General features: G+C 49.8%; 2 protein-coding genes, 1 long non-coding RNA gene and 1 pseudogene across 7 annotated transcripts in view; 3 read left to right on the plus strand and 1 right to left on the minus strand.

Annotated features, from left to right (window-relative positions):
• The window catches only part of LOC308486502, a 43,114-nt gene that overhangs the window by 5,837 nt on the left and 10,541 nt on the right, over window positions 1–26,736 (minus strand). The gene's annotated exons all lie outside the window — the stretch shown is intronic.
• LOC308486102 (endoplasmic reticulum resident protein 44 pseudogene) lies at window positions 837–2,585 on the plus strand (annotated as a pseudogene). The gene has a single exon. The product of its transcript is annotated as an endoplasmic reticulum resident protein 44 pseudogene (transcript).
• Window positions 6,875–11,843, plus strand: LOC308486287 (uncharacterized protein). 2 transcript variants are annotated; one of them, XM_081022977.1, is made up of 3 exons: window positions 6,875–7,057; window positions 8,090–8,225; window positions 9,568–11,843. In XM_081022977.1, the coding sequence occupies exon 3, from the start codon at window positions 9,992–9,994 to the stop codon at window positions 11,753–11,755; it is 1,764 nt and encodes a 587-aa protein (XP_080879103.1). In that variant the 5' UTR covers window positions 6,875–7,057; window positions 8,090–8,225; window positions 9,568–9,991; the 3' UTR covers window positions 11,756–11,843. The 2 variants fall into 2 exon arrangements, with proteins under 2 accessions (XP_080879103.1, XP_080879104.1); XM_081022978.1 differs by lacking the exon at window positions 8,090–8,225.
• The window catches only part of LOC308486242 (uncharacterized protein), a 43,775-nt gene continuing 33,083 nt past the window's right edge, over window positions 16,045–26,736 (plus strand). For 2 of the 3 annotated variants that reach the window (XM_081022828.1, XM_081022832.1), the window contains exon 1: window positions 16,045–16,234. The gene's annotated coding sequence lies outside the window, so the exon portion shown is untranslated. Of the gene's footprint in view, window positions 16,235–25,568; window positions 25,770–26,736 lie in introns of those variants that run through there. The other variant, XM_081022829.1, reaches the window with a different exon arrangement.

Raw genomic sequence — 26,736 nt, forward strand, 5'->3', positions numbered from 1 at the left:
AGTAAACTATTACTGAAGAAGTCCTGCTGCTTCTGTGTGTGTTTTTAACGTCAGTGTGGGACTTGCTCTACATGTGGCCCCTACCCCACCGATACTTGGCTAAGGCCCTGGAGTTGCTGTGCTCAAGCATTCAAGATGGGTATTTATGTGTCAGACTGGTTTTTACACCAAACTCTGTCACACCCACCACCGCATGATCTCCAAACATTACTTATTCAACAGAACTTCTTCCCTGCCCCCTGCACGTTCTGAAGAAAACTTAAAATTTAATGGGAGATTCCCCCCCCCCCCGAAGCCTAACTGCAAGAGGGGGAATGATGGGTTGCAGGTACCAGGAAAGTCTTCTGGCGGGCCCATCTTCACTCATTAACCACTTAGGGCAGAGGTCGGCAACCCGCGGCTCTTTTGCACCTTTGCCGCGGCTCCGCAGATCCTCGGGGACCCTGAGCAGAAAAGCAGAAGCGCCAGAAAGAGGAGGGGGATGGAGCTGGGCAGCCGAGCCGGGCAAAGCAAGGCAGCGGCGGCAGCGGAGCTCGAGAGGCGGCGGCTGCTGGGATGGAGGAGGAAGCGGCGGCGGCGGCCAGAGAAGGGCTGCTGCTGCTGCTTCTGCCGCCGGAGGGAAGTTCTGCCAGGCGCCTTCATGGCTCATAGCTTCCCCCGCCCACCCAGGCCACGCTCTCCTCAGCCCCGCGCGCGAGGCACCTGAGGCGAGGGGGAGAGAGAGAGCGCGCTCGAGATGGCGGGGCGGTATGTGTGTGTGTGTGTGAGAGAGAGAGAGAGAGAGAGAGAGAGGGGTGGCGGTGGTGCTTCAGGATCTCCGTGTCGGCGCCCGCCCGCCCGCCCGCCGCGCACTTCCCCTGGAGGCCGGGGGAAAAGAGAGCCACAGAGCCGGAGCGGCAGGGAGACCGAGCAACCCACCGCCTCACGCCCCCCCCCCCCGCCATGAGAGCTGCCGCCATCTTCCCCGAGCCCGGGGGCCGCCGCCGCCTCCTCCTCTTTCTGGTGTCCTGGTTTTTTAATCCAGCAAGAAGTGAAATAACAAGCCTCGATGGTGGGAATATAGATGATACTTTAAACAATGCAGATGTTGCTTTAGTGAATTTTTATGCTGATTGGTGTCGTTTTAGTCAAATGCTGCATCCTATTTTTGAGGAAGCTTCTAATGTCATTAAAGAGGATTTCCCAGATAAGAATCAAGTTGTGTTTGCCAGAGTAGATTGTGATCAGCACTCGGACATAGCTCAAAGGTACAGGATAAGCAAATATCCAACTCTAAAATTGTTCCAGAATGGAATGATGATGAAGAGAGAATATCGGGGTCAGAGATCAGTGACAGCCATAGCAGATTATATCCGACAACAGAAAAGTAATCCTATTCGAGAAATACTCAGCTTGGAAGAAATTAAGTCTCTAGATCACAGTAAAAGAAATATTATTGGATACTTTGAACACAAAGACTCTGATAATTACAAGACTTTTGAAAGAGTAGCAAATATTTTGCATGATGACTGTGTCTTCCTTGCTGCATTTGGGTCTGTTTCCAAACCAGAACGATTTAGTGGGGACAACGTGATCTATAAGCCACCTGGGGAAAATGCTCCAGATATGGTTTACTTGGGCTCTATGACCAATTTTGACTTGGCTTATGCATGGACTCAAGATAAATGTGTTCCACTTGTTCGTGAAATTACGTTTGAGAATGGAGAGGAATTGACAGAAGAGGGTCTTCCTTTTCTTATACTCTTTCATATGAAAGATGACACAGAAAGTCTAGAGAAGTTCCAGCAGGAAGTTGCACGGCAGTTAATAAGTGAAAAGGGTACGATAAACTTTTTACATGCTGATTGTGACAAGTTCAGACATCCACTCCTCCACATTCAGAAGACTCCAGCAGACTGTCCTGTTATTGCTATTGACAGTTTTAGGCACATGTATGTCTTCCCAGACTTCAGCGATGTGGCTACTCCAGGTAAACTCAAGCAATTTGTACTAGATTTGCACTCTGGGAAACTGCACAGGGAATTTCACCATGGCCCAGATCCAACTGATGTAGCACCTGGTCAGCCACTTCAAGACATAGTAAGCAGCCCACCTGAAAGTTCATTCCAGAAGCTAGCACCCAGTGGACATAGATACACCTTATTGCGGGAAAAAAGATGAACTCTGAAAGCTCGAAACCATCTCATAAGCCTTTCAAAACAGCAGCCGTGACTCCTGTGGGGTGGAAATAGGAAACCTATATTTTCATAAATTCTCTGTGTTTTTATTTTTAATCTTTTTTTTTTCTTTGCTCCCTGCGGTTTGTAAATACGTTAGTGTCATTTTGGACAGCATCTTTCCAAAATTCTTATTTCATCAAACGGTTAAGTAAAACTTTTTTTAAAATCCAAATGAAGGTGTTGACATGGCCAGCAACATGCTGTTAACTTGCACTATCCCATTAACAGGACTTCTAGGTTTCCTTTGGTGTAATCTGACCGCCTTATCCTTTACTTCCACATGAACATCATTTTGTTAATTTGTTTATTGATGGGCTATTCTGGATACTTGGGAGGGAAATAAATTACAAAAATATCTATGTATTAATTTGTATAATGCCCTCTATGCACATGGTGCTTTGCAAAAAATGGATATGAGAGGTACCATACCCCTCTTTGCTATCTGAAATAGACTCAGGGAAAAGAGAGAGAATGGGGGAAGGGGAAGAATGTGTGGTTATTTACATTTGGCTTGTTTTGCGGCTCCCAGTTTTTTTTTCCCCTTCGGAAACGGGTCCAAGTGGCTCTTTTTGTCTTAAAGGTTGCAGACCCCTGACTTAGGGGAACCTCAGCGCTACTGCTTATTCTGGCGTTTTGGGAGGATAATATTTTTCCATAGTCCCAGAGGTTATTAGTCAATCATGCTGCTACCAGAGGACCACAGCGCTTATTACTATCCTACTGATTTTACTGTTGCTGCTGCTTTTGCTGTCATGGACTGGCTGGGTGAAAAGGGGGGGGGGGAGACACCAGTCTGGGGGACCCACAAGGGAAGAAGGCTCAGATCCTGGGGGAGCCACAAGGGAAGAAGGCTCAGATCCTGGGGACTGGTGGTGGGATGGCGATGAGCAGAAAGAGGAAGAAAAGGGAGCAGAATGGGAGGGGAGGTGTTGCCAGCTGAGGAGGAAACAGGGTTTGGTGAGCAGGAAGAGGCTGGGACAGAGAGCGGTTCATGCTCAGAGGGAGGAGAGGAGGGGGCCAGGAGACCATCAGAGGAGGCCATCAGCTGAAGCATCCAGGGAGACTCCCCCTCCTGCTGCGACCAGCTCCCCTCTCCCCTGGTCTCCTAGAGCACACAGAGAAATCCACACTGAGGTCCAGCGCCGAGGGCCTTCTGGCGGTTCCCTCATTGCGAGAAGCGAAGCTACAGGCAGAGGGCCTTTTCGGTGGTGGCGCCCGCCCTGTGGAATGCCCTCCCATCGGATGTCAAGGTGATGGACAACTACCTGACATTCAGAAGACATCTTAAGGCGGCCCTATTCAGGGAAGCTTTTAATGTATGATATTTTAGTGTTTTTTGGTTTCTGTGGAAGCCGCCCAGAGTGGCTGGGGAAACCCAGCCAGATGGGCGGGGTACAAATAATAAATTATTATTATTATTATTATTATTATTATTATTATTCATACTCATGAGCCTATACATTATATTAATGGGTGTAGGTTTTTTTGCATCACTTTATGATGCTGTATTTTCTGCCCATTCACCCCATTTGGAGAGGTCCTTTTGGAGCTCCTTGCATCTCTCTTTGTTTGAGCAACCCTGGACAATTCATATCAACTTTTAAAACCTCCCCCCCTTCACCCAGAATACTTTTCGAGTAGCATCTTCACTAGTATGTATCAAAGGGTTACACAAGCGCAACAGTTGGTCACTCTATCAGATACATCTCTGGACACCTCTCCAGTACCCATCACCTAAAGAACAAGAAAACTATCGACACAATACAGTAGTACCTCGGGTTAAGTACTTAATTCATTCCAGAGGTCTGTTCTTAACCTGAAACTGTTCTTAACCTGAGGTACCACTTTAGCTAATGGGGCCTCCCTCTGCTGCTGTGCCACCACCGCACGATTTCTGTTCTCATCCTGAAGCATAGTTCTTACCCCGAGGTACTATTTCTGGGTTAGCAGAGTCTGTAACCTGAAGCGTCTGTAACCCGGGGTGCCACTGTAATAATAATAATAATAATAATAATAATAATAATAAATAAATAAATAAATAAATAAAATAAAATATATTTATATCCCACCCTCCCCAGCCAAAGCCGGGCTCAGAGCGGCTAACAACAGTAAAAGTAACACAGTTTACATAAAATCACAATCAATTAATTGAAATACATTCTAAAATCAATTCATAATCAAATTACATCCTTGCCCTCAGGGCTACTCCTGAGCTGGGCTTTCAGAACACCTGTGTTAACGGAGGAATCCGAGGGCTCCGTTGGACAAAAAAGACGCCAACCAGGACAATTTGGAGCAAAACAGCAGCCTGTAGGCTTGGCCTTTATTGGAAACTGTCGCGACAGGACTCCCACCCACCACAAGATGAAGCAAAATGGAAGTCCCGAACAAAAGAAGACCCCAACTTTTATTAGCTACTAAACCCCCAAACTACACCCCTGGAACTACATCACAACTACATCATGACTACATCATTGACACATCACCAACAGGAGGGGTTGAGGGAGGGGTTGTGGAAGTAACCTGAGTATCTTGACACCTTGCTGGTTCCTCTTTCCCCCTCCCCATGAGTCTCTTCCAGAAGACAAAGGGGAGTTGACAGTTTCCTGTCCCCCTACGTGGCTATCCGCTTCCAAGGTCATGGAGGAGGGTGAAGCCTAAATTCACCTTAAAATGGCGTCGGAATGGGAAGAATTGGTTATAGAATGGCTATTATATGAATTAACAAATTTAGGAATCATTCCCTGAGCTGTCAAGTTGAAAGGACACATTCAGACACAATTTTGTAACTTTAGGCAATCAAAAGCAAAATGGCTTTAATATACCCATAGTTTGAGCAGCAGAAAGGTGCTCAGAAAATCGTGCAAAGGCTGAGCTGAAAGGCTGGTTTGGAGGCAGTTTCAGCCGTCTACGGATTCCCCCATTGGTTAGCTGTCAAAACACAGCGCTCTTGATTGGTGAGCTTCAGATATTCATAAATCTCATTCATAAAACACAAAGTCCGTAAATCCCATCCATAATATGCAGAGACCGTGTTTTCCTGTATTTATAAGATGTGTGAGTCGTGTTTTTGCGACTGAGGGGAGAGGGGTTTGGGGTTCCTCGTCCCAGGGGTTAATGTCAGATGGTAACCCCCTCCCCTGTAATTTCCATAACACCAGAAAGGAATCCCCCCCTCACCCTTGTCACTTGCAGCTGGGCTCACTTGCCAGAGCCACCTGGAGATCCTGACGACAAAAGCCATCATCCCTGAACACTGGTCTTGCCTGCTAGGGGTGATGGGAGCTGTAGTCCAAAAGCAGCTGGAGACCTAAGTTTGGGAAATCCTGTTCTCCCTGAAGGACAAAGGAGGGTTCACTTGCATCAGAACGTCAGGTGAGCCCTGCAGGATCAGGCCCACGGGGGGCCCCTGTCCTCCCAGGGGCCAAGCAGCGGCCTCTTCTGGGAAGCCCACCGGCAGCACTTGAGCTCCAGAGAAGGGGGGAGGCGCATTTCCTCTAGGGACACATTTCTGGGGTCCCCACGGTGCGCCCCAGCCTGGCTCCAGTCTGCCAGGGCAGCTGCGTTTTGTTTCACTGCAGGTGAGGCTGCCCCGTGCAACGTGGGGCTCTTAGAAGGAATTTGAGGGGGGCCGGAGGGACTAGAGCTTCCCCGCACTTGCAAAGGACCAGTAGAAGCGGAGGGGAGGCAGGCAGGAGGAGGGCGATGGGGAGGAACCAGCGAGAAGGAGCTTCTGGAGCCTGGGCAGCCCCCTCCCCGCCTGCTCCCGGAAGGTTTCCCGAGCCCCCCCCCCTTTCCATTTCAAGGACTGGGGGACCTCAGCATCCCGGGGTTGCTTTGCTCCGAGGGGGGGGGGAGGGGGTCCTATTTTGTTTGCTGAGGGCAGGAGTCACAATCCTGTTACGTTGTGCTGTGTCTGGCTTTTAGGTAAGGGGGTGAGGCTCAGGTGGGAAAGAGTTGAGAAGGAAGATATCCCGGGGTGCGGATTCACTCCGCTGCCCAGCTCGTCAGGGTGCCACTCCCAGCGGGTCCCTCCGTTCAGCAAAAGAAGGAGAATCCAGCCAAGTTAAAGAAGCAAACGGCGGTCAGTTGACCTGATCTTTATTTGTTGCAACAAGGTTCAAACACACCAAGAGTAGGAACCCCGAGAAGATGGTTGCATGAATTTTTAAAGACCTGTCCCCATTTCCCACAATACATTTCCCAATACATTTTCTTTGATGCATCACAGATTTGTCACAAAGTAGGAGACTTTGGCATTTAGAAACATGGACCCGTCACCCACTCCTGTCAACAACCCCAGTTTCCCACACCTTTTAACTACCCTCTTCCAATAAGAACGTCTTCCAATAAGAAAAATCCTTCCAGTAGCACCTTTAAGACCAACTAAGTTAGTTCTTGGTATGAGCTTTCGTGTGCAAGCACACTTCTTCAGATACACTTAGTTGGTCTTAAAGGTGCTACTGGAAGGATTTTTTTTATTTTGACTATGGCAGACCAACACGGCTACCTATCTGTAACTCTTCCAATAAGAACCATATTCACAGATCCCCCCAGCTGCAAGGCTTTCCTGGGCTTCTCCTTTGGAAGTATCAGGATCCTCCTCCTCCTCCTCCTCCAATCCGGCTTCTGTTCCGGGAATAAGGGGGGGGGTGAGCCTCCTCCCAAACTGCTGCTTCTCCCGGAAGTGGAGCTTCTACGCCGGATTGCCGCTCAGCGCCATAGCTCTAGGGGCGCGCCCTTTCGGAAAGGGGAGGAGGGGCGGCAGGGGACCCCCCCCCCAACAAAACATCGATGTTGCAGGAAAGGAAATGAGAATCGGGATCGAGGACAAAGAGGTAAATGGGTCGCGGGGGTGGGGAGGGGAGGGGAAAGAAGGACCTAGAGAGGGACTCCGCGCCATCTCCCCAAAGCGCCTTCCGTGGGCCCCCCCGGCAGGGCCTGGATCCCTGAACGTGCGCTGCGAAGGGGGCTTTCCTCGCAGGGGAGGACATGGGGCGCCCACCCACGAGGTCCCACGAGGACTCCCTGGCCCCGTTTCCCCCGCGCAGGCATCCCTGGGGCCCTGTGCGCTCCGCGCGGAGAGAGGCAGACCATGAAAGGGTTAACAGGCGCGAGAGACGCCTAGATAGAGACCCCCCTGTCCCTCCCCACCTCGTCTTGGGGGGCCCCTCCGGATGGAGAGATGGGTCGCGCATGGCGAGGGGTGAGCCGCGCCAAGGGGCCTCTGGGTGCAGGGGAGACTCCGGGAGAGAGGGAGGGGGCCAAGGGTGGGGGGAGCCGGGGGGAGGAGGGAGGGGAGCATCCCCGGGGAAGGAAGCGCAGCATTGGCGGGGTTGGGGGGAGGAGACCAGTCTGTAGGGAGACGTCTCCATCGTGCGCCCACGAGGAATCTCCGAAGGGGCCGGCTCCGCTTCTCCCTCCCACCCAAGTATCGACCCCCCCCTTCAAGACAACCAGAGAGGGATCCCTGGAAAGTGGGGAGTCCTGCCCCCCTTCCCTTCCTTCCTGCAAGCTCCAACCTCTTCCCACCCCATAAACCCCTGCCCTGTCCAGACACAGCGAATCTGCCAAGTCCAACGGCTGTTCACCCTGGAGAGGAGAGGAAAGAGGAAGAGAGGAGGGGAGGGGAGAGGCCTTCTCAGAAGCGGCTCTTTGTTTCCGCAATCCCACCCAGGAAGCAGCCAGAAACTTTTTCCTCTCTCTCAGGCTTTTATCTTCAAGTGTCTTTTCCACTGCCTGGTTCATTGAGGATGAGGAAAATGTACACCTGTCATCAGAAACAGGGGTGCAGAACCTATTTAATTGATCTCAGGATTGATATAGAAGGTGCACCTCAAAAGCATTTCTGTTCCTCTTACGTTTTGTAGGCAATGTCAGAGTGACTGAGAAGCTGAGGTTCTTCCCAGTCAAAGGACCCATTTTCATGATAGACAGTGCTTGTGGCTGGAGGCTCTACAGACAGGGTGTGCCTATGGAGGCCAAAGACTGCCAGTATTAGCACAGGTGAGCCCTGTGACCTTCCCAAATTTACAGACTGTATGTGAATGAGAGTTTGTGGGTGGGATTATTGTTTACCGCAACCCTGTGATTTTCTCCACCCAAAACATTTTGTGACCTGATATTGCACTACGAATTCCAAAATAACTACAAAAAAATCACAAGATAATACAAATGATTGTAGTATTTATACTCTGCCCATCTGGTTGGGTTTCCAGTACACATAAAAGACAGTAAAACATCAAACATTAAAAACCTCCTAATACAGGTCTCCCTTCAACTATCTTCTAAATGTCAGGTAGTTGTTCATTTCCTTGACCTCTGAAGGGGGGGTACCAGCAGAAGACCCTCAGAGGAGAACCTCAGTGTTCAGACTGAAGGATGGGGTGGAGACACTCCTTCAGGTCTACAGGGCCGAGGCTGTTTAGGGCTCTAGGTTGCAGAACTTGCTCCTTCATAACGATCTCCTAGACTGACATATAGTTAGCAGAGTAGGAAAAAACACTCAGATCAGGAATAAATTCATATCTCAAGAAATAACACAACTTCAGGTTGTTAATGAATCAGTACTACATATTCAAGGATGAAGTTTCCACTAAGTACAGTTATCCATTTGCCTTTAATATCCAGCTTTTCAGTGCCAGATTAGGATAGTCATGTGTCAGAAGACGGTGCAAGAGATAAGGCAGCACATCATTATTATAAGGAACAATGGGGGTGGGTGTTTCCCATTTGCCAGCTGCTTTCCTTCTGCTTCTCCTGTTCTCTCCATGCAATGCAAGGCATGTAGACAGAGGTCCATCTCCAAGAACAGGAGCTTCCCTGAGCACCCATTCAGCTGACCCCAAGCACCAAGACTTGTCACTAGTTCTCTGACTGACCCAGACCACAGTCCCTGGAAAAGATGTAGACCTGGGTCTCATATAATGGTCCACATGTACTTCCTGAGGCCACTGGGACTGTGCAGGTGATTCATGAAGATCTAGAGGTGGAAACAGGGGTGGATGGAGGATTATGATGCCGAGGATGGGAAATGTCCAAAGGAACGATGAACCAGAGACAGAGAGGGCCTTTTCATGGAGAGAGAGTAGCTGCATTTCCTGTGAGAAAACAATTGATGTGAAAAGGCTGTTTTCCAAGATCATGCTGCTTTATTAATGATGATAGAGGATAATGAAAGGTTGCTGATGCATTACTATCATTTGACATCATTGCATCTTCATTTCCTAAAAATTCGGAACCTGGGTAGGGTGCAGGGGAAATATAGGACATGTTGAAATATGAGGTGGTGCTAATTGCATCTGATATGCTCTCTTTTCCTTTGTTCTCTTCCTTGAAACCCAAACAGGATTTCCTTTCCTCCCACGCTGAGGAGGGTCATGGAGAAGAGAGACAGACTTCCAGGGGAAAGGGCACCTTTGGTTTCACTAGATATAGACATTAAAATGTGTGAAATGTTCAACATGCTTCATTGAATGAACACACATAGCTCACATCAACAAACCCCAAAAGTGGCGAAACCATTTAAAGGTATGGAGTGTGGAAAGACTTTCACTGATAGAACACATCAGCCGACTCACATGGGCAAGAAAGGATTCAAATGCAAGGAGTGTGGGAAGAACTTCAGTCAGAGTGGACACCTCAATATACATCAACGGACTCACACAGGGGAAAAACCATTTAAATGCACGGAGTGCGGAAGGAAATTCAGTCAAAGAGGATAGCTAAATAGGGATCAACTAACTCACACAGGGGAAAAACCTTTTAAATGTATGGAGTGTGGAAAGAGCTTCCGTTTCATTGGAAACCTTAGAAGACATCAACAGACTCACACAGGGGAGAAACCATGTAAATGTATGGAGTGTGGAAAGACCTTTCGTGATAATGGAACCCTTAGAGGACATCAAGAGACTCACACAGGGGAGAAATCATATGAATGTATGGAGTGCGGAAAGAGCTTTTGTGATAATGGAAACCTTAGAACACATCAACGGACTCACACAGGGGAGAAAACATATGAATGTATGGAGTGTGGAAAGAGCTTCAGTTTCAATGCAAACCTTAGACGACATCAACGGACTCACACAGGGGAGAAACCATTTAAATGCATTGAGTGCGGAAAGAGATTTAGTGATAATGGAAACCTTAGAAGACATCAAAAGACTCACACAGGGGAGAAACCATTTAAATGTATAGAGTGTGGAAAGAGCTTCATTCAGAATGGAGACCTTAGAACACATCAACGGACTCACACAGGGGAGAAACCATATAAATGTATGGAGTGCGGAAAGAGCTTCAGTAAGAGTGGAAACTTCAATATACATCAACGGACTCACACAGGGGAGAAACCATATGAATGTATGGAGTGCGGAAGGAGCTTTCGTAATAATGGAACCCTTAGAACACATCAACGGACTCACACAGAGGAGAAACCATATGAATGTATGGAGTGCGGAAGGAGCTTTCGTAAAAATGGAATCCTTAGAACACATCAGCGGACTCACACAGGGGAGAAACCATATGAATGTATGGAGTGTGGAAGGAGCTTTCGTAATAATGGAACCCTTAGAACACATCAACGGACTCACACAGAGGAGAAACCATATGAATGTATGGAGTGTGGAAGGAGCTTTCGTAATAATGGAACCCTTAGAACACATCAGCGGACTCACACAGGGGAGAAACCATATGAATGTATGGAGTGTGGAAGGAGCTTTCGTAATAATGGAACCCTTAGAACACATCAGCGGACTCACACAGGGGAGAAACCATATGAATGTATGGAGTGTGGAAAGAGCTTTAGTGATAATGGAAAACTTAGAAGACATCAAAGGACTCACACAGGGGAGAAACCATTTAAATGCATGGAGTGCGGAAGGAAATTCAGTCAGAGTGGACACCTAAATATGCATCAACTGACTCACACAGGGGAGAAACCATTTAAATGTATAGAGTGTGGAAAGAGCTTCATTCAGAATGGAGACCTTAGAAGACATCAACAGACTCACACAGGGGAGAAACCATGTAAATGTATGGAGTGTGGAAAGGCCTTTCGTGATAATGGAACCCTTAGAGGACATCAAGAGACTCACACAGGGGAGAAATCATATGAATGTATGGAGTGCGGAAAGAGCTTCAGTTTCAATGCAATCCTTAGACGACATCAACGGACTCACACAGGGGAGAAACCATATGAATGTATGGAGTGCGGAAAGAGCTTCAGTTTCAATGCAATCCTTAGACGACATCAACGGACTCACACAGGGGAGAAACCATATGAATGTATGGAGTGCGGAAAGAGCTTTTGTGATAATGGCAACCTTAGAAGACATCAACAGACTCACACAGGGGAGAAACCATGTAAATGTATGGAGTGCGGAAAGAGCTTTAGTGATAATGGAACCCTTAGAACACATCAACGGACTCACACAGGGGAAAAACCATTTAATTGCATGGAGTGCGGAAGGAAATTCAGACAGAGTGGACACCTCAGCAAGCATCAACTGACTCACACAGGGGAGAAACCATATCAATGATTTTTTCTCAGGAGCTAAGTTTTGTGCCTCACTGTGGTCCCAGTCATAACTGTAGGCTTTGAAAGCTCAGTAAACTATTACTGAAGAAGTCCTGCTGCCTGTGTGTGTCTTTTTGACCTCAGTGTGGCACTTGCTCTACACGTGGCCCCTACCCTGCTGCTACTTAGCTCATGCCCTGGAGTTGCTGTACTCAAGCACACAAGATGGTTTTTGCACCAAACTCTGTCACCCCCACCACTACATGATCTCCAAACACTTCTTCTTCAACAGAACCTCATCCCTGCCCCCGCGTGTTCTGAAGAAAACTTCCCCATGGGTCAACCTGCTTATTCTGGGGTTTGAGAAGCAGTTTAAATGAAAAGATTGCAAAAAGTGCTTTATTTACAATGGAGTGTTTAAGGAACATCCAGGGACTTTCCCATGGAAGAACCCATTTAGATGTATGGAGTGCGGGATATTTTCCTTTCAGTGTCCACTCTTTCTTCACAGCAATGAACTCAGCAGGAAATCAGTCTTAAACACACGATGTGTATTTGAAGTTCTTGTGTTTATATGTAAAACTGAACAGCAATGAAATATTGAAGGCAATGTCAAACAATGTGAGTATAATCTAAGTGGTAAAGTACCTTTTGATAGAGAGGATGAATCTGGTTTGCTGGTGGTGAGTGAGGATTAGGGCTGGGCGATATATTGATATCTGGTACAATACTGGTTTCTAGACCACATCTCGATAACCTTTGAAGAACAACTGATATGGCAATACACTGTGAATCAGTGTGTGTTTCTGGGATGTGCCTGCAAGCAGCGGCAGAAAGCTTTTCTTCATGAAGCCCCTGAATATGCTGAGTTGCTGACTTCCCTCCAAGACGACAGGAAGTGAAACACACACATCCATTGCCCTGTGTCCTTCCAGCCTCTTTCCTCCCTTGCTCCCTTCTGCCGGTGTGTGTGCCTGGCTTAGATATCCTGTATGCTGTATGACTTTACTGCTGAAACTGGATTTGCTCTCAGGAGCTAAGTTTTGTGCCTCACTGGGGACCCAGTGAGAACTGTATGCTTTGAAAGCTCAGTAAACTGTTACTGAAGAAGTCCTGCTGCCTCTGTGTGTGTTTTTCACCTCAGTGTGGGACTTGAAATAAACGTGGCCCCTACCCTGCTGCTACTTGGCTCATGCCCTGGAGTTACTCTTCTCAAGCATGCAAGACCGTTTTGCACCAAACTCTGTCACCCCACCACCGCACGATCTCTACACACATCATCTTCAACAGAACTTCATCCCTGCCCTCTACACGTTCTGAAGAAAACTTAAAATTTAATGGGAGATCCCCCCCCCCAGCCTAGTTTCAAGAAAGGGAAGGTGGGGCTGTAGGTATGAGGGAAGTCTCCTGGGGGACCCATCTTCAATCATGAACCCCATGGGGCAACCCTAGAGCTCCTGCTTATTCTGGGGGTTTGGAGAAGATAATACTTTTCCATAGTCCCAGAAGTTATTATTCAATCCTGCTGCTAGGGAGTTTTCCTACCAGAGGACCACAGTGCATATTACCATCATACTGATTTTACTGTTATTTCTGCTTTTACTGTCATGGACTGGCTGGGTTCGGGGGGGGGGGAGGCACCAGCCGGGGGACCCACAAGGGAAGAAGGCTCAGAGCCTGGGGGCTGGTGGTGGGATGGCAATGAGCAGAAAGAGGTAGAAAATGGAGCAGAATGGGAGGGGAGGTGTTGCAAGCTGAGGAGGAAACAGGGTTTGGTGAGCAGGAAGAGGCTGGGGCAGAGAGCAGTTCAGGCTCAGAGGGAGGAGAGGGGGGGCCAGAAGACCCAGAGGAGGCCGGCTACTGAAGCATCCAGGGAGACTCCCCCTCCTGCTGCGACCAGCTCCCCTCTCCCCTGGTCTCCTAGAGCACACAGAGAAACCCGGTTCAGACCCCATGATCCTGCACATGATATTAAGAGGGTGTTTCCCTGCCCCCCAACATGCATAACTTTAATCTCGTTGACAATGAACTGTATTTTCAGCCCAATCACCCCGTTTGGAGAGCTCTTTAAGGTGCTCCTTACAATCTCTCTTTGTTTGAACAACCCTGGACGATTTACTGCCACCAGCAAACTTTGCCCCCTCCCTGCTCACTCCTAACTCTAGATCATTTATGAACAGGTTGAAAAGCCACAGGTCCCAATACTGATCTATTGGGGACCCCACTTTCTGCTTCTCTCCATTCACAGGAGTGTTCGTTTATTAGTACGTGTTCCTCCCTCCCCCCATCCTTCTGTGCTGTGCAGGAGAGAACCCTGCGGAAAAGTTATGGAGGGGTGGTGGGGAAATTGTTATCAGCTCTCCCACTGGTTCGGTAGTGATGCAACCGTTCTTAGGATATGCACGGTGGTGTTGTTCTCGGGGTTGAGTTGCAGCATTTTCCCAATTTCCCGGCATCGACGGTGTTATCTGAATTGCTGGGACCATCGGGGGGTCTTCATCAAAGACAATTAAATCTGTCTCTGGCTTTCTGTGTGTCACATTTCCCTTGGGAGGAGCGTCACTTGGCATTGGCTGATCAGATTCCAACTGGGGTAAAGAGTGGTGAAATTCTGGATCTGCCAAAGGCGTAATGGAGTGTCCTATCATTGAATTATCTAGATTGGGCTGGCGTTCTTTGTGTGTTTGGCCTTTTTTGCTCTGATGTTTTCCTCTCCAAGGGAATGTTACCGCTGGGTTCACCGCATGTATCCATCTTTGACGGCCCTTCCAAATGAATCATGGCCCTATGGCGAAAGCCCTTCGGCAGAGAGGGCGTTGATTGCTTGGGGTCGGTCCGGCAGAAAGAAAAGCAAAGCCTACTCCAAGGAAAGCCGCTCCAGCTTCCAGCCCTTCTGCTCCCACAATGGCTGAAGAAGAATTGCCCTTTGGGAATGGCGGAGCTGAATGGAAGCGGGCGAGGAAGCCCCACAATCGCTCCTGCTGGAGGAATAGGGGCACTGACCCCAATACTCAAAGGTGATGCCCACTTCTGGAATCCGGGAAGGAATTCTCCCCACACTGGTCACATGTAGCTGGGCTCTCTTGCCTGGGCCAGAGCCACCTGGAGGGCCTGCCAACAATTCCCATCATCCCTAGTCTTGCTAGCTTGGGATGGCGGGATCTGTAGTCCAAAAACAGCTGGTGACCCAAATTTGGGAAACCCTGTTCTCCCTGAAGGACAAAGGAGGATTCACTTGCATCAGAACATCAGGCAAGTTCTGTAGGATCAGGCCCAAGAGGCCCCTGTCCTCTCAGGGGCCAAGCAGGGGCCTCTTCTGGGAAGCCCACCGGCAGCACTTGAGCCCCAGAGAAGGGGGGAGGCGCATTTCTTCTAGGGACACATTTCTGGGGTCCCCACGGTGCGCCCCAGCCTGGCTCCACTCTGCCAGGGCAGCTGCGTTTTGTTTCGCTGCAGGTGAGCCTGCCCCGTGCAATGTGAGGCTCTTAGAAGGAATTTGAGGGGGGGGCGGAGGGACTAGAGCTTCCCCGCACTTGCAAAGGACCAGTAGAAGCGGAGGGGAGGCAGGCAGCAGGAGGGCGATGGGGAGGAACCAGCGAGAAGGAGCTTCTGGAGCCTGGGCAGCCCCCTCCCCACCTGCTCCCTGAGGGTTTCCCGAGCCCCCCCCTTTTCATTTCAAGGATTGGGGGACCTCAGCATCCCGGGGTTGCTTTGCTCCGGGGGGGGGGAGCTATTTTGTTTGCTGAGGGCAGGAGTCACAATCCTGTCACATTGTGCTGTGTCTGGCTTTTAGGTAAGGGGGTGAGGCTCAGGTGGGAAAGAGTTGAGAAGGAAAATATCGCGGGGTGCGGATTTACTCCGCTGCCCAGCTCGTCAGGGTGCCACTCCCCGCGGGTCCCTCCGGTCAGCAAAAGAAGGAGAATCCAGCCAAGTTAAAGATGCAAAGGGCGGTCAGTTGACCTGATCTTTATGTGTTGCAACAAGGTTCAAACACACCAAGAGTAGGAACCCCGAGAAGATGGTTGCATGGATTTTTAAGACCTCTCCTCATTTCGCACAATACATTTTTCAACAGCATCTTCGATGCATTACAGATTTGTCACAAATTAGTAGTCTTTGGCATTCAGAAACATGAGCCCGTCACCCACCCGTCACCCACCCCAGTTTCCCACACCTTTTAACTACAGTCTTTCCCTAAGAACCGTAACAGGATTTACACATCACCTAGCTGCAAGTCTTCCCTGGGCTTCTCCTTTGAAAGTATCAGGATCCTCCTCCTCCTCCTCCAATCCGGCTTCTGTTCCAGGAATGAGGGGTGTGAGCCCCCTCCCAAATTGCCTGCTTCTCCCGCAAGTGGAGCTTCTGCGCTGGATTGCTGCTCTGCCCCGCAGCTCTAGGGGCGCGCGCTTTCGGAAAGGGGAGGAGGGGCGGCAGGTAAATCCCCCCCACCCACGTGGATGTTGCAGGAAGGGAAAGGAGAATCGTGAGCGAGGACAAAGAGGTAAAGGGGTCGCGGGGGGAGGCGAGAGAAGGACCCAGAGACCCCCTCCAGCTCCCGAAAGCCCCTTTCGTGGATCTGGATCCCTGCACGCGTACTGCGAAGGGGGTTTTCCTTGGACCCTTAGGAAGCCCACCCAGGGGATCCCAACGAAGCCCCCTCGCCCCATTTCCCCGCGCAGGCATCCCTGGGACTCTGTGGGTCCCGCGCAGAGAGAGGTGGGCCATGAAAGGGTTAACAGGAGTGAGGGACGCGTGGATAGAGACCCCCCTGCCCTCCTCTGCTCGTCTTAGTGGTCCCCTCCGGACGGAGAGACGGGGGCGCAGGGCGTGGGGTGAGCCACGCCAAGGGGGGCCTCTGGGTGCAGGGGAGACTCTGGGACAGAGGGAGGGAGTCAAGGAAGTGGGGAGGGGGCGTATCCCTGGGGCAGGGAAGGGCAGCAATTGGGGGGGGGGGAGAGCTAGGAAGACCCGTCTTTGGGCAGACGTCTGTTGGAATGAATCCACGACAGACGAGTGGCAGGTGTCATATGAGGCGTCTGCCGGGGCAAGCCCCGGGAACTCTCTTTTATTGAATATTACAAACATTGCCACAGGTGTGCTTGTGGCTGATTGGTTGATACAAACACAAAGCAACTTGTTGCTGATTGGTTAACATAGGTACAAGGTGGGAATTACATATAACCATTTATCACTGATAGATTAAAGGCTGGGAAACGGAGCTGGAACTAGACAGGCATGAAACCTCCTAATTAAATTATAACTAAAGATTAATATAACATGACTAAAACAATTACTAATGATTGATCATAACATGAAAGAATATAATAATCGAGTTCCGTAGATGTGGTCAGCTATGCATTAAGAACAGATCATATTGTTTGTTCAAGAACTTAAAATGAACTGAGGAATGAGGGAATGTCTTGGTGTGTTTAGAACAGGTTTGTACAGTGTGTGCAGAAGCAGAGAAAAGATTATGAGCGAGACTTCCCAGAATGCAAGAGAAAAGAAGCAATAGTTCTCATAGCAAGATTACCCATAATGCCACAGTTGTGTGCAGAAAGAGAACTTCCCTTTAGACGTCTCCGTGGTGGGGCCTGCAGGGATTCTCTGGAGGGGCCGCCTTGGCTTCTCCCTCCCACCCAAGAATCGGCCACCCCTTCAAGGCGACCAGAGAGGCATCCCTGGAAAGTGGGGGGTCGTGTCCCCCCACCCCTTCCTTCCTGCAATCTCTATCCTCTTCCCACCCATAAGCCCCTGCCCTGCCCAGACTGTTTCAGGAATGTATGTATAGGTTGGGGGGGGGTTTGCCCCTCCAGCAGATATCATGCACATGCAGCCCACTACCAAAATCAGCACCATCACTTTTGTGACTTTTCTGATTTGTCCCCACAATCATCACAGTTTCTTCCTATCTATTCAAAGGGCCTTTGCTGCACAATACCAAATGTAGGAATTCACTGATAAATGTCTCTATGTACTGACTCACTGGGAAAACTTCAGAAATTCATACAGACATGTGAGCTCAGCAGCCCCTCTGCCTGAGTGATAATCCCTGGCCTCCTGATACCTGAGTGCCAGACAGGTAGCCATTCCAGAAAGAACCAACCCAGATGAAGACAAAAGGGTGTGATTAACTTGGCTGGGAAACAGGTCAGGGAGGACAATGGATGGCCAGCCGAGGGGTGGGGGGTGGGGTGGGGGGTGGGGCAAAAGGCAAAGAAAAGAGGCCGACCCCTTTGTCCAAGCCCCTTTTGGTTTTCTTCCTTCCAGGATCAGGATCCTCAGGACCGTGTCCTGGCGGCCAGATTAAGGTAACTTCTGGCCTGATTGGAAGGGGCAAGGCCCTCCGCCAGGCTAGGCTGCAATTTTATGGCTTCTTTTTCTGGGCAGGGGGCCAGCTAGGCCGTGGGGGTGCCCTTCTTGTTTTTTGTAGCAGCGGGGGAGGGCATGGCTCCCCCGACGATGCCATCCAGCCGGCCATTTTCTTTCTTGTTGGGTGTGTGTGTGTGTGTGTGTGTGTGCATAAGTCAGGCCGCATGTTACTCATGTTGTTTTGCACTGCGCCCCCCCCCCCCGATCCGCTCTGGCTACTGACGCACTCCTGCTCCTAGCAGGGAAATGTAAATATCTCTTTTGTTACACTTGATGGGTGTTTGGTGGAGGGCAAGGGGCAGGGTCCAGGATGCTCAGATTACTGCCACCAGACCTCCTCTTTCATGATGAAACATGATGTATTAGTGATGTAGTTTGGGGGGCTGTAACATTGGGATTAGCATCTAATAAAAGTTTGGGTTCTCTTCTGTTCGGGGCTTCCATCTTGTTCCACCTGGTGGCAGGTGGGAGTCCTATCGTGACAGTATTCAATAAAGACCAAGCCTACTGGCTGCTGTTTTGATTTGGTATTCTGGCTGGTGTCCTTGTTTTTTGTCCAGAGGGGCCCTCAGATTTCTCCGTTAACAAGACACAACTTCCTTCCTACAAGCTCCACCCAATTCCCACCCCATAAGCCCCTGACCTGTCCAGATAATAATAATAATAATAATAATAATAATAATAATAATAATAATTTATATCCCACCCTCCTAGCTGAAGCCGGGCTCAGAGCGGCTAACAACAATAAAAGTAACAGTTTACATAAAATCACAATCAATTAATTAAAATGCATTCTAAAATCAATTCATTCTAGTATCATTTCAAAAGGTACTACATATTCCACTAAGTACAGTTTATCTATTTGCCTTGAATATCCTGCTTTTCAGTGTCATTTTAGGATAGTCCTGTGTCAGAAGACGGGGACGAGATCAGACAGCACATAATTCTTTAAAAAATCATGCTGCTTTATGAACATTGTTTGAGAATTATGAAAGTTGCTCATGAATTACTATCATTTGATGACATTGCAACTTCATTTCCTAAAAATTGGAAACATGGGTAGCAGGTGAGGGAATGTTGGAGACGTTGAAAGAGCAGAAGGTGCTAATGGCGGCTGATGTACTCTCTTTCCCTTTGTTCTCTTCCTTGAAACCCATACAGGATTCCCTTTCCTCCCACTCTAAAGAAGGTGATGGAGTAGACACTCAGAACTCCAGGGAATGGGGCACCTTTAGTTTCATTAGCAATAGACATTTCAATGTGTGAAATGCAGAATATGCTTCATTAAATGAGCACACATAGTTCACATCAACGACCTCCAACAGAGGAGAAACCACATAAATGTATGGAGTGTGGAAAAAGCTTCAGTTTCAATGGAAACCTTAGATCACATCAACGGACTCACACAGGGGAGAAACCATATAAATGTATGGAGTGTGGAAAGAGCTTCAGTCAGAGTGGACAGCTCAATAATCATCAACGGACTCACACAGGGGAGAAACCAAATAAATGTATGGAGTGTGGAAAGAGCTTCAGTCAGAGTGGACAGCTCAATAATCATCAACGGACTCACACCGGGAAAAACCATTTAAATGCATGGAGTGCGGAAAGAGCTTTAGTCAGAATGGAGACCTTAAATTACACCAGCGGATTCACACAGGGGAGAAACCATATAAATGTATGAGGTGTGGAAAGAGCTTCAGTCAGAGTGGACAGCTCAATAATCATCAACGGACTCACACCGGGGAGAAACCATTTAAGTGTATGGAGTGTGGAAAGAGCTTTAGTTTCAATGCAAACCTTAGAAGACATCAACTGTCTCACACAGGGGAGAAAGCATTTGAATGCCTGGAGTGCGGAAAGTGCTTCAGTCAGAATGGAGACCTTAAATTACACCAGCGGATTCACACAGGGGAGAAACCATTTAAATGCATGGAGTGTGGAAAGAGCTTCAGTAAGAGTGGAAGCCTCAATATACATCAACAGACTCACACAGGGGAGAAACCCTTTAAATGTATGGAGTGCGGAAAGAGCTTTAGTCAGAATGGAGACCTTAAATTACACCAGCGATTCACACAGGGGAGAAACCATATAAATGTATGGAGTGCGGAAAGAGCTTCAGTCAGAATGGAGACCTTAAATTACACCAGCGATTCACACAGGGGAGAAACCATATAAATGTATGGAGTGCGGAAAGAGCTTCAGGCAGAATGGACACCTTAAAAAACATCAGCAGACTCACACAAGGGAGAAACTGTTTAAATGTATGGACTGTGGAAGGAGCTGCAGTCAGAGTGGAACCCTTGATTTATGTCAACAAACTCACACAAAGCACAAACCATATAAATATCAGGAAAGTAGATAGAAGTTCAGTCCTAGTGGAAGTTCTAAATCAACAGTCTCACGGACAGGAAGAAATTTAGGAGTTGAAACCCTACAAAGCATCAACAAACTCAAAGAGGAGAAGCAGTTTAAATGAAAAAATTGCAAAAAGTGCTGTATTTACAATGGACTGTTTAAGGAACATCCAGGGACTTTCACATGGGAGAACCCATTTAGATGCATGTAGTGCGGGACGTTTTCCTTTCAGTGTCCACTCTTTTCTTCACAGCAATGAACTCAGCAGGAAATCAGTCTTAAACACACGCCGTGTATTTGAAGTTCTTGTGTTTATATGTAAAACTGAACAGCAATGAAATATTGAAGGCAATGTCAAATAATGTGAGTATAATCTAAGTGGTAAAGTACCTTTTGATAGGATGAATCTGGTTTCCTGGTGGTGAGTGAGGATTAGGGCTGGGCGATAAATTGATATCTTGTCCAACATCTAGACCACATCAGGATACCCTTTGAAGAACAACTGATATGGCAATACACTGTGAATCACAGTGTGTGTTTCTGGGATGTGCCTGGAAGCAGCGGCAGAAAGCTCTGCTTCGTGAACCCCCTGCAGATGCTGAGTTGCTGACTTCCCTCCAAGACGACAGGAAGCGAAAGACACACATCCATTGCCCTGTGTCGTTCCAGCCTCTTTCCTCCCTTGCTCCCTTCTGCCGGTGTGTGTGCCTGACTTAGATATCCTGTGTGCTGTATTTTTTTACTCCTGAAACTGGATTTGCTCTCAGGAGCTAAGTTTTGTGCCTCACTGTGGACCCAGTGAGAACTGTATGCTTTGAAAGCTCAGTAAACTATTACTGAAGAAGTCCTGCTGCCTCTATGTGTGTTTTTGATGTCAGTGTGGGACTTGCTCTACACGTGGCCCCTACCCCGCTGATGCTTGGCTAAGCCCTGGAGTTGCTGTACTCAAGCATTCAAGATGGGTATTTGTGTGTCAGACTGGTTTTTGCACCAAACTCTGTGTACTGGTCCAGGGAGGAGGTTACCGTGGGGCGAGGTCCAGGACCTGAGTCGAGGGTCGGCAGACAGTCCTCCACGGGCGAAGCGGGGTCCATAGCAAGGGGCCGGGCAAGGACAGGAACTCTGGGGGAACCGGACTGGGTGCTGGCCGAAACAGCTCTTCAACGACGTTGCTCCCGCAACCTGGGACCGGGCTGACTGGCCTTTATCTTCTCTGAGGCCAGTGGCGGTGCCGGCCCCCAGGAGACCCGCCTCTCCTGGCCTTAAGGCGAGCACTTAAGGTGTTTCCTGCTTGGCAGGGGGTTGGACTCGATGGCCCTTGTGGTCTATTCCAACTCTATGATTCTATGATTCCTCCTCGGAGAAACCAGTTCCCTTCGCCTCTCTGCCCTGAGCCTCTGTAGTTCAGGAGAGGCTGAAGGGTTACTGGACCCAGGGGGAGACTCACCTGCAGGCACTGAGTCCTCAACCACCTCCGGAGCCAGAGTGGATTCACCTGGTGCCTGCTCCTGAGGATCCGGCACAGGTGCAGGCGCTTCAGAATCAAGGCCCTGCCCCAGTTCAGCCGGCCCAGGGGGCGGGGACTTCTGTTCAGGCTGGGATTCCTCCGGTTCAGCCTCTGAATCGGATTCCCAGGCCATCACACTCTGTCTCCCCCACCACCGCATGATCTCCAAACACTACTTGTTCAACAGAACTTCAACCCTGCCCCCTGCACGTTCTGAAGAAAACTTAAAATTTAATGGGAGATCCCCCCCCCCCCGCAAGCCTAACTGCAAGAGGGGGAAGGATGGGTTGCAGGTACCAGGAAAGTCTCCTGGGGGCCCCATCTTCACTCATGAACCACATAGGGGAACCCCAGAGCTACTGCTTATTCTGGCGTTTGGGGAGGATAATATTTTTCCATAGTCCCAGAAGTTATTAGTCAATCATGCTGCTAGGGAGTCTTCCTGCCAGAGGACCACAGTGCATATTGCTATCTTACTGATGTTACTGTTGTTGCTGCTGTTGCTGTCATGGACTGGCGGGGGGAGGGGGGAGGCACCAGCTGGGGGACTCCCATGGGAAAAAGTCTTAGAGCCTGGGGGCTGGTTGTGGGATGGCGATGAGCAGAAAGAGGGAGAAAATGGAGCAGAGTGGGAGGGGAGGTGTTGCAAGCTGAGGAGGAAACAGGGTTTGGTGAGCAGGAAGAGGCTGGGGCAGAGAGCAGTTCAGGCTCAGAGGGAGGAGAGGAGGGGGGCTAGGAGACCGAGAGGAGGCCCGCTACTGAAGCATCCAGGGAGACTCCCTCTCCTGCTGCGACCACCTCCCCTCTCCCTTGGTCTCCTAGAGCACACAGAGAAATCCAGTTCAGAGCCTATACATTATATTAATGGGCGTAGGGTTTTTTTGTCCCAACATGCATCACTTTAATCTCCTTGACAATGAACTGTATTGTCTGCCCATTCACCCCATTTGGAGAGGTCCTTCTGGAGCTCCTTGCACCTCTCTTTGTTTGAACAACCCTGGACAATTTACATCGACTTTTAAAACTTCCCCTCTTCACCCAGAATACGTTTCGAGTAGCACCTTCACTAGTATGTCACAAATAGGGAGGGGTATCAAAGTGTTACACAAGTTCAACAGTTGGTCACTCTATCAGATACATCTCTGGACACCTCTCCAGTACCCATCACCCAGAGAACAAGAAAACTATCGACATAATACAGTAGTACCTCTGGTTAAGAACCTAATTCATTCCAGAGGTCTGTTCTTAACCTGAGGTACCAGTTTAGCTAATGGGGCCTCTTGCTGCTGCTGCACCACCGGAGCATGATTTCTGTTCTCATCCTGAAGCAAAGTTCTTACCCCGAGGTACTATTTCTGGGTTAGTGCAGTCTGTAACCTGAAGCGTCTATAACCCTATGTACCACTGTAGTAGTAGTAATAATAATAATATTTATGTCCCACCCTCCCCCCTTGCCGAAGCCAGGCTCAGAGCGGCTAACAACAGTAAAAGTAACACAGTTTACATAAAATCACAATCAATTAATTGAAATACATTCTAAAATCAATTCATTCTAAAATCAATTCATAATCAAATTACATCCTTGCCCTCAGGGCTTCTCCTGAGATGGGCTTTCAGAACACCTGGCTTGGTCAACTGCCTCTGTGGAAGTCTGTTGTCACCCCTTGGTGGGGCGAAGTGTACGTGCTCTCACGCTCAGGGGATTATGGCAGGAGGCCCTGTTCTCACTGACTACGTGGCTATCCGCTTCCAGGGTCATGGAGGAGGGTCAAGCCTAAATTTACTTTTTCTTAAGAGTTAAAATGGTGTTGGAATGGGAAGAATCGGTTAAAGTATGGGTTTTATATGAATTTACAAATTTAGGTATCATTCCCTGAGCTGTCAAGCTGAAAGGATACATTCAGACACAATCTTTGTAACATTGTAGCAACTTTAGGCAATCAAAACCAAAATGGCTATATTTAATATACTTTGCCCATAGTCTGAGCAGCAGGAGGGCGCTGAGACAATCGTGCAAAAGCTGAGCTGAAACGCTGGTTTGCAGGCAGTTTCAGCCGTCTATGGAGTCACCCATTGGCTAGCTGTGAAAACATAGTGCTCTTGATTGGTGAGCTTCGGTTATTCATAAATCCCATTCATAAAACATAAAGTTCGTAAATCCCATCCATAATATGCAGAGACCGTGTTTTCCTGTATTTATACAATGTGTGAGCCGTGCTTTTGGGACTGAGGGGAGAGGGGTTTGGGGTTCCTCGTCCCAGGGGTTAATGTCAGATGGTAACCCCCTCCCCTGTAATTGCCATAACACCAGGAAGGAATTCCCCCCACCCAGCTCACATGCAGCTGGGCTCACTGGCCAGAGCCACCTGGAGGGCATGACTACAATTCCCATCATCCCTGACCTGCTAGGGGTGATGGGAGCAGTAGTCCAAAAGCAGCTGCAGACCCAAGTTTGGGAAATCCTGTTCTCCCTGAAGGACGAAGGAGGGTCCACTTGCATCAGAACATCAGGTGAGCCCTGCTGGATCAGACCCAAGAGGCCCCTGTCCTCCCAGGGGCCAAGCAGGGGCTTCTTCTGGGAAGCCCACCGGCAGCACTTGAGCCCCAGAGAAGGGGGTTTTCCCCGACTGGGAAGGCGCATTTCTTCTAGGGACACATTTCAGGGGTCCCCACAGTGCCCCCCAGCCTGGCTCCACTCTGCCAGGGCAGCTGCGTTTTGTTTCGCTGCAGGTGAGTCTGCCCCGTGCAATGTGGGGCTCTTAGAAGGAATTTGAGGGGGGCCGGAGGGACTAGAGCTTCCCCGCACTTGCGAAGCAGCCCTAGGAGCGGAGGGGAGGCAGGCAGCAGGAGGGCGATGGGGAGGAACCAGCGAGAAGGAGCTTCTGGAGCCTGGGCAGCCCCCTCCCCGCCTGCTCCCTGAAGGTTTCCCGAGCCCCCCCCCCTTTTCATTTCAAGGATTGGGGGACCTCAGCATCCCGGGGTTGCTTTGCTCCGGGGGGGGGGAGGGGGAGCCATTTTGCTTCTTGAGGGCAGGAGTCACAATCCTCTCACATTGTGTTGTGTCTGGCTTTTAGGTAAGGGGGGTGAGGCTCAGGTGGGAAAGAGTTGAGAAGGAAAATATCCCGGGGTGCGGATTTACTCCGCTGCCCAGCTCGTCAGGGTGCCACTTCCTGGGGGTCCCTCCGGTCAGCAAAAGAAGGAGAATCCAGCCAAGTTAAAGAAGCAAAGGGCGGTCAGTTGACCTGATCTTTATGTGTTGCAACAAGGTTCAAACACACCAAGAGTAGGAGCCCTGAGCATATATGGTTGCATGGATTTTTAAGACCTCTCCCCATTTCCCACAATACATTTTTCAACAGCATCTTCGATGCATCACAGATTTGTCACAAATTAGGAGTCTTCGGCATTTAGAAACGTGGACCCGTCACCCACCCCTGTCAACAATCCCAGTTTCTCACACCTTTTAACTACCCTCTTCCAATAAGAACCATAATAGTGTTTACAGATCCCTCTAGCTGCAAGGCTTTCCTGGGCTTCTCCTTTGGAAGTATCAGGATCCTCCTCCTCCTCCTCCTCCAATCCGGCTTCTGTTCCGGGAATAAGGGGGGGGGGTGAGCCTCCTCCCAAACTGCCTGCTTCTCCCGGAAGTGGAGCTTCTACGCCGGATTGCCGCTCTGCCCCGTAGCTCTAGGGGCGCGCCCTTTCGGAAAGGGGAGGAGGGGCGGCAGGGGACCCCCCCTCCAAAAAAAACATCGATGTTGAAGGAAAGGAAATGAGAATCGGGATCGAGGACAAAGAGGTAAAGGGGTCGCGGGGGGGGGGGAGAGGGGAGAGAAGGACCCAGAGAGGGACTCCGCTACAGCTCCCCAAAGCGCCTTCCGTGGGCCCCCCCGGCAGGGCCTGGATTTCTGCACGGCTGCAGCGAAGGGGTAGGTGTGGACATGGGGCGCCCACCCACGGGGGTCCCACGAGGACTCCCCGGCCCCGTTTCCCCCGCGCAGGCATCCCTGGGTCCCTGTGCGCTCCGCTCGAAGAGAGGCAGACCGTGAAAGGGTTAAGGGGCGCGAGAGACGCCTAGATAGAGACCCCCCCCCGTCCCTCCCCATCTCGTCTTGGGGGGACCCTCCGGATGGAGAGATGGGTCGCGCATGGCGAGGGGTGAGCCGCGCCAAGGGGGCCTCTGGGTGCAGCGGAGACTCCGGGAGAGAGGGAGGGGACCAAGGGTGGGGGGAGCCGGGGGGAGGAGGGAGGGGAGCATCCCCGGGGAAGGAAGCGCAGCATTGGGGGGGGGGGGGAGGAAGACCAGTCTGTAGGGAGACGTCTCCATCGTGCGCCCACGAGGAATCTCCGGAAGGGCCGCCTTGGCTTCTCCCTCCCACCCAAGAATCGACCCCCCCCCTTCAAGGCGACCAGAGAGGCATCCCTGTAAAGTGGGGGTTCCAGTCCCCCACCCCTTCCTTCCTGCAAGCTCCATGCTCTTCCCACCCCATAAGCCCCTGCCCTGTCCAGACGCAGCGGTTTAAATCCGGAGAGGAAGAGGGGAGGGGAGAGCCCTTTTCAGAAGCCGTTCTCTGTTTCCACAATCCCACCCAGGAAGCAGCCAGAAACCTTTTCCTCTCTCTCAGGCTTCCATCTTTAATGTCTTTTCCACTGCCTGCTTCATTGAGGATGAGGATAATGTACACCTGTCATCAGAAACTGGGGTGCAGAGTACATGGAATAACTCTCAGGCTTGATATAGAAGTTGTACTTCAGAAGCATTTCTG

Source organism: Podarcis pityusensis (assembly GCF_964106645.2).
Source record: "Podarcis pityusensis genome assembly, chromosome: 10".
Taxonomy (NCBI): Eukaryota; Metazoa; Chordata; class Lepidosauria; order Squamata; family Lacertidae; genus Podarcis; species Podarcis pityusensis.

Bases quoted from the DNA above. Each gene is read 5' to 3' on its own strand.
- LOC308486287 (XM_081022977.1), top strand. From the start codon at position 9,992: ATGGAGTGTGGAAAGAGCTTCCGTTTCATTGGAAACCTTAGAAGACAT.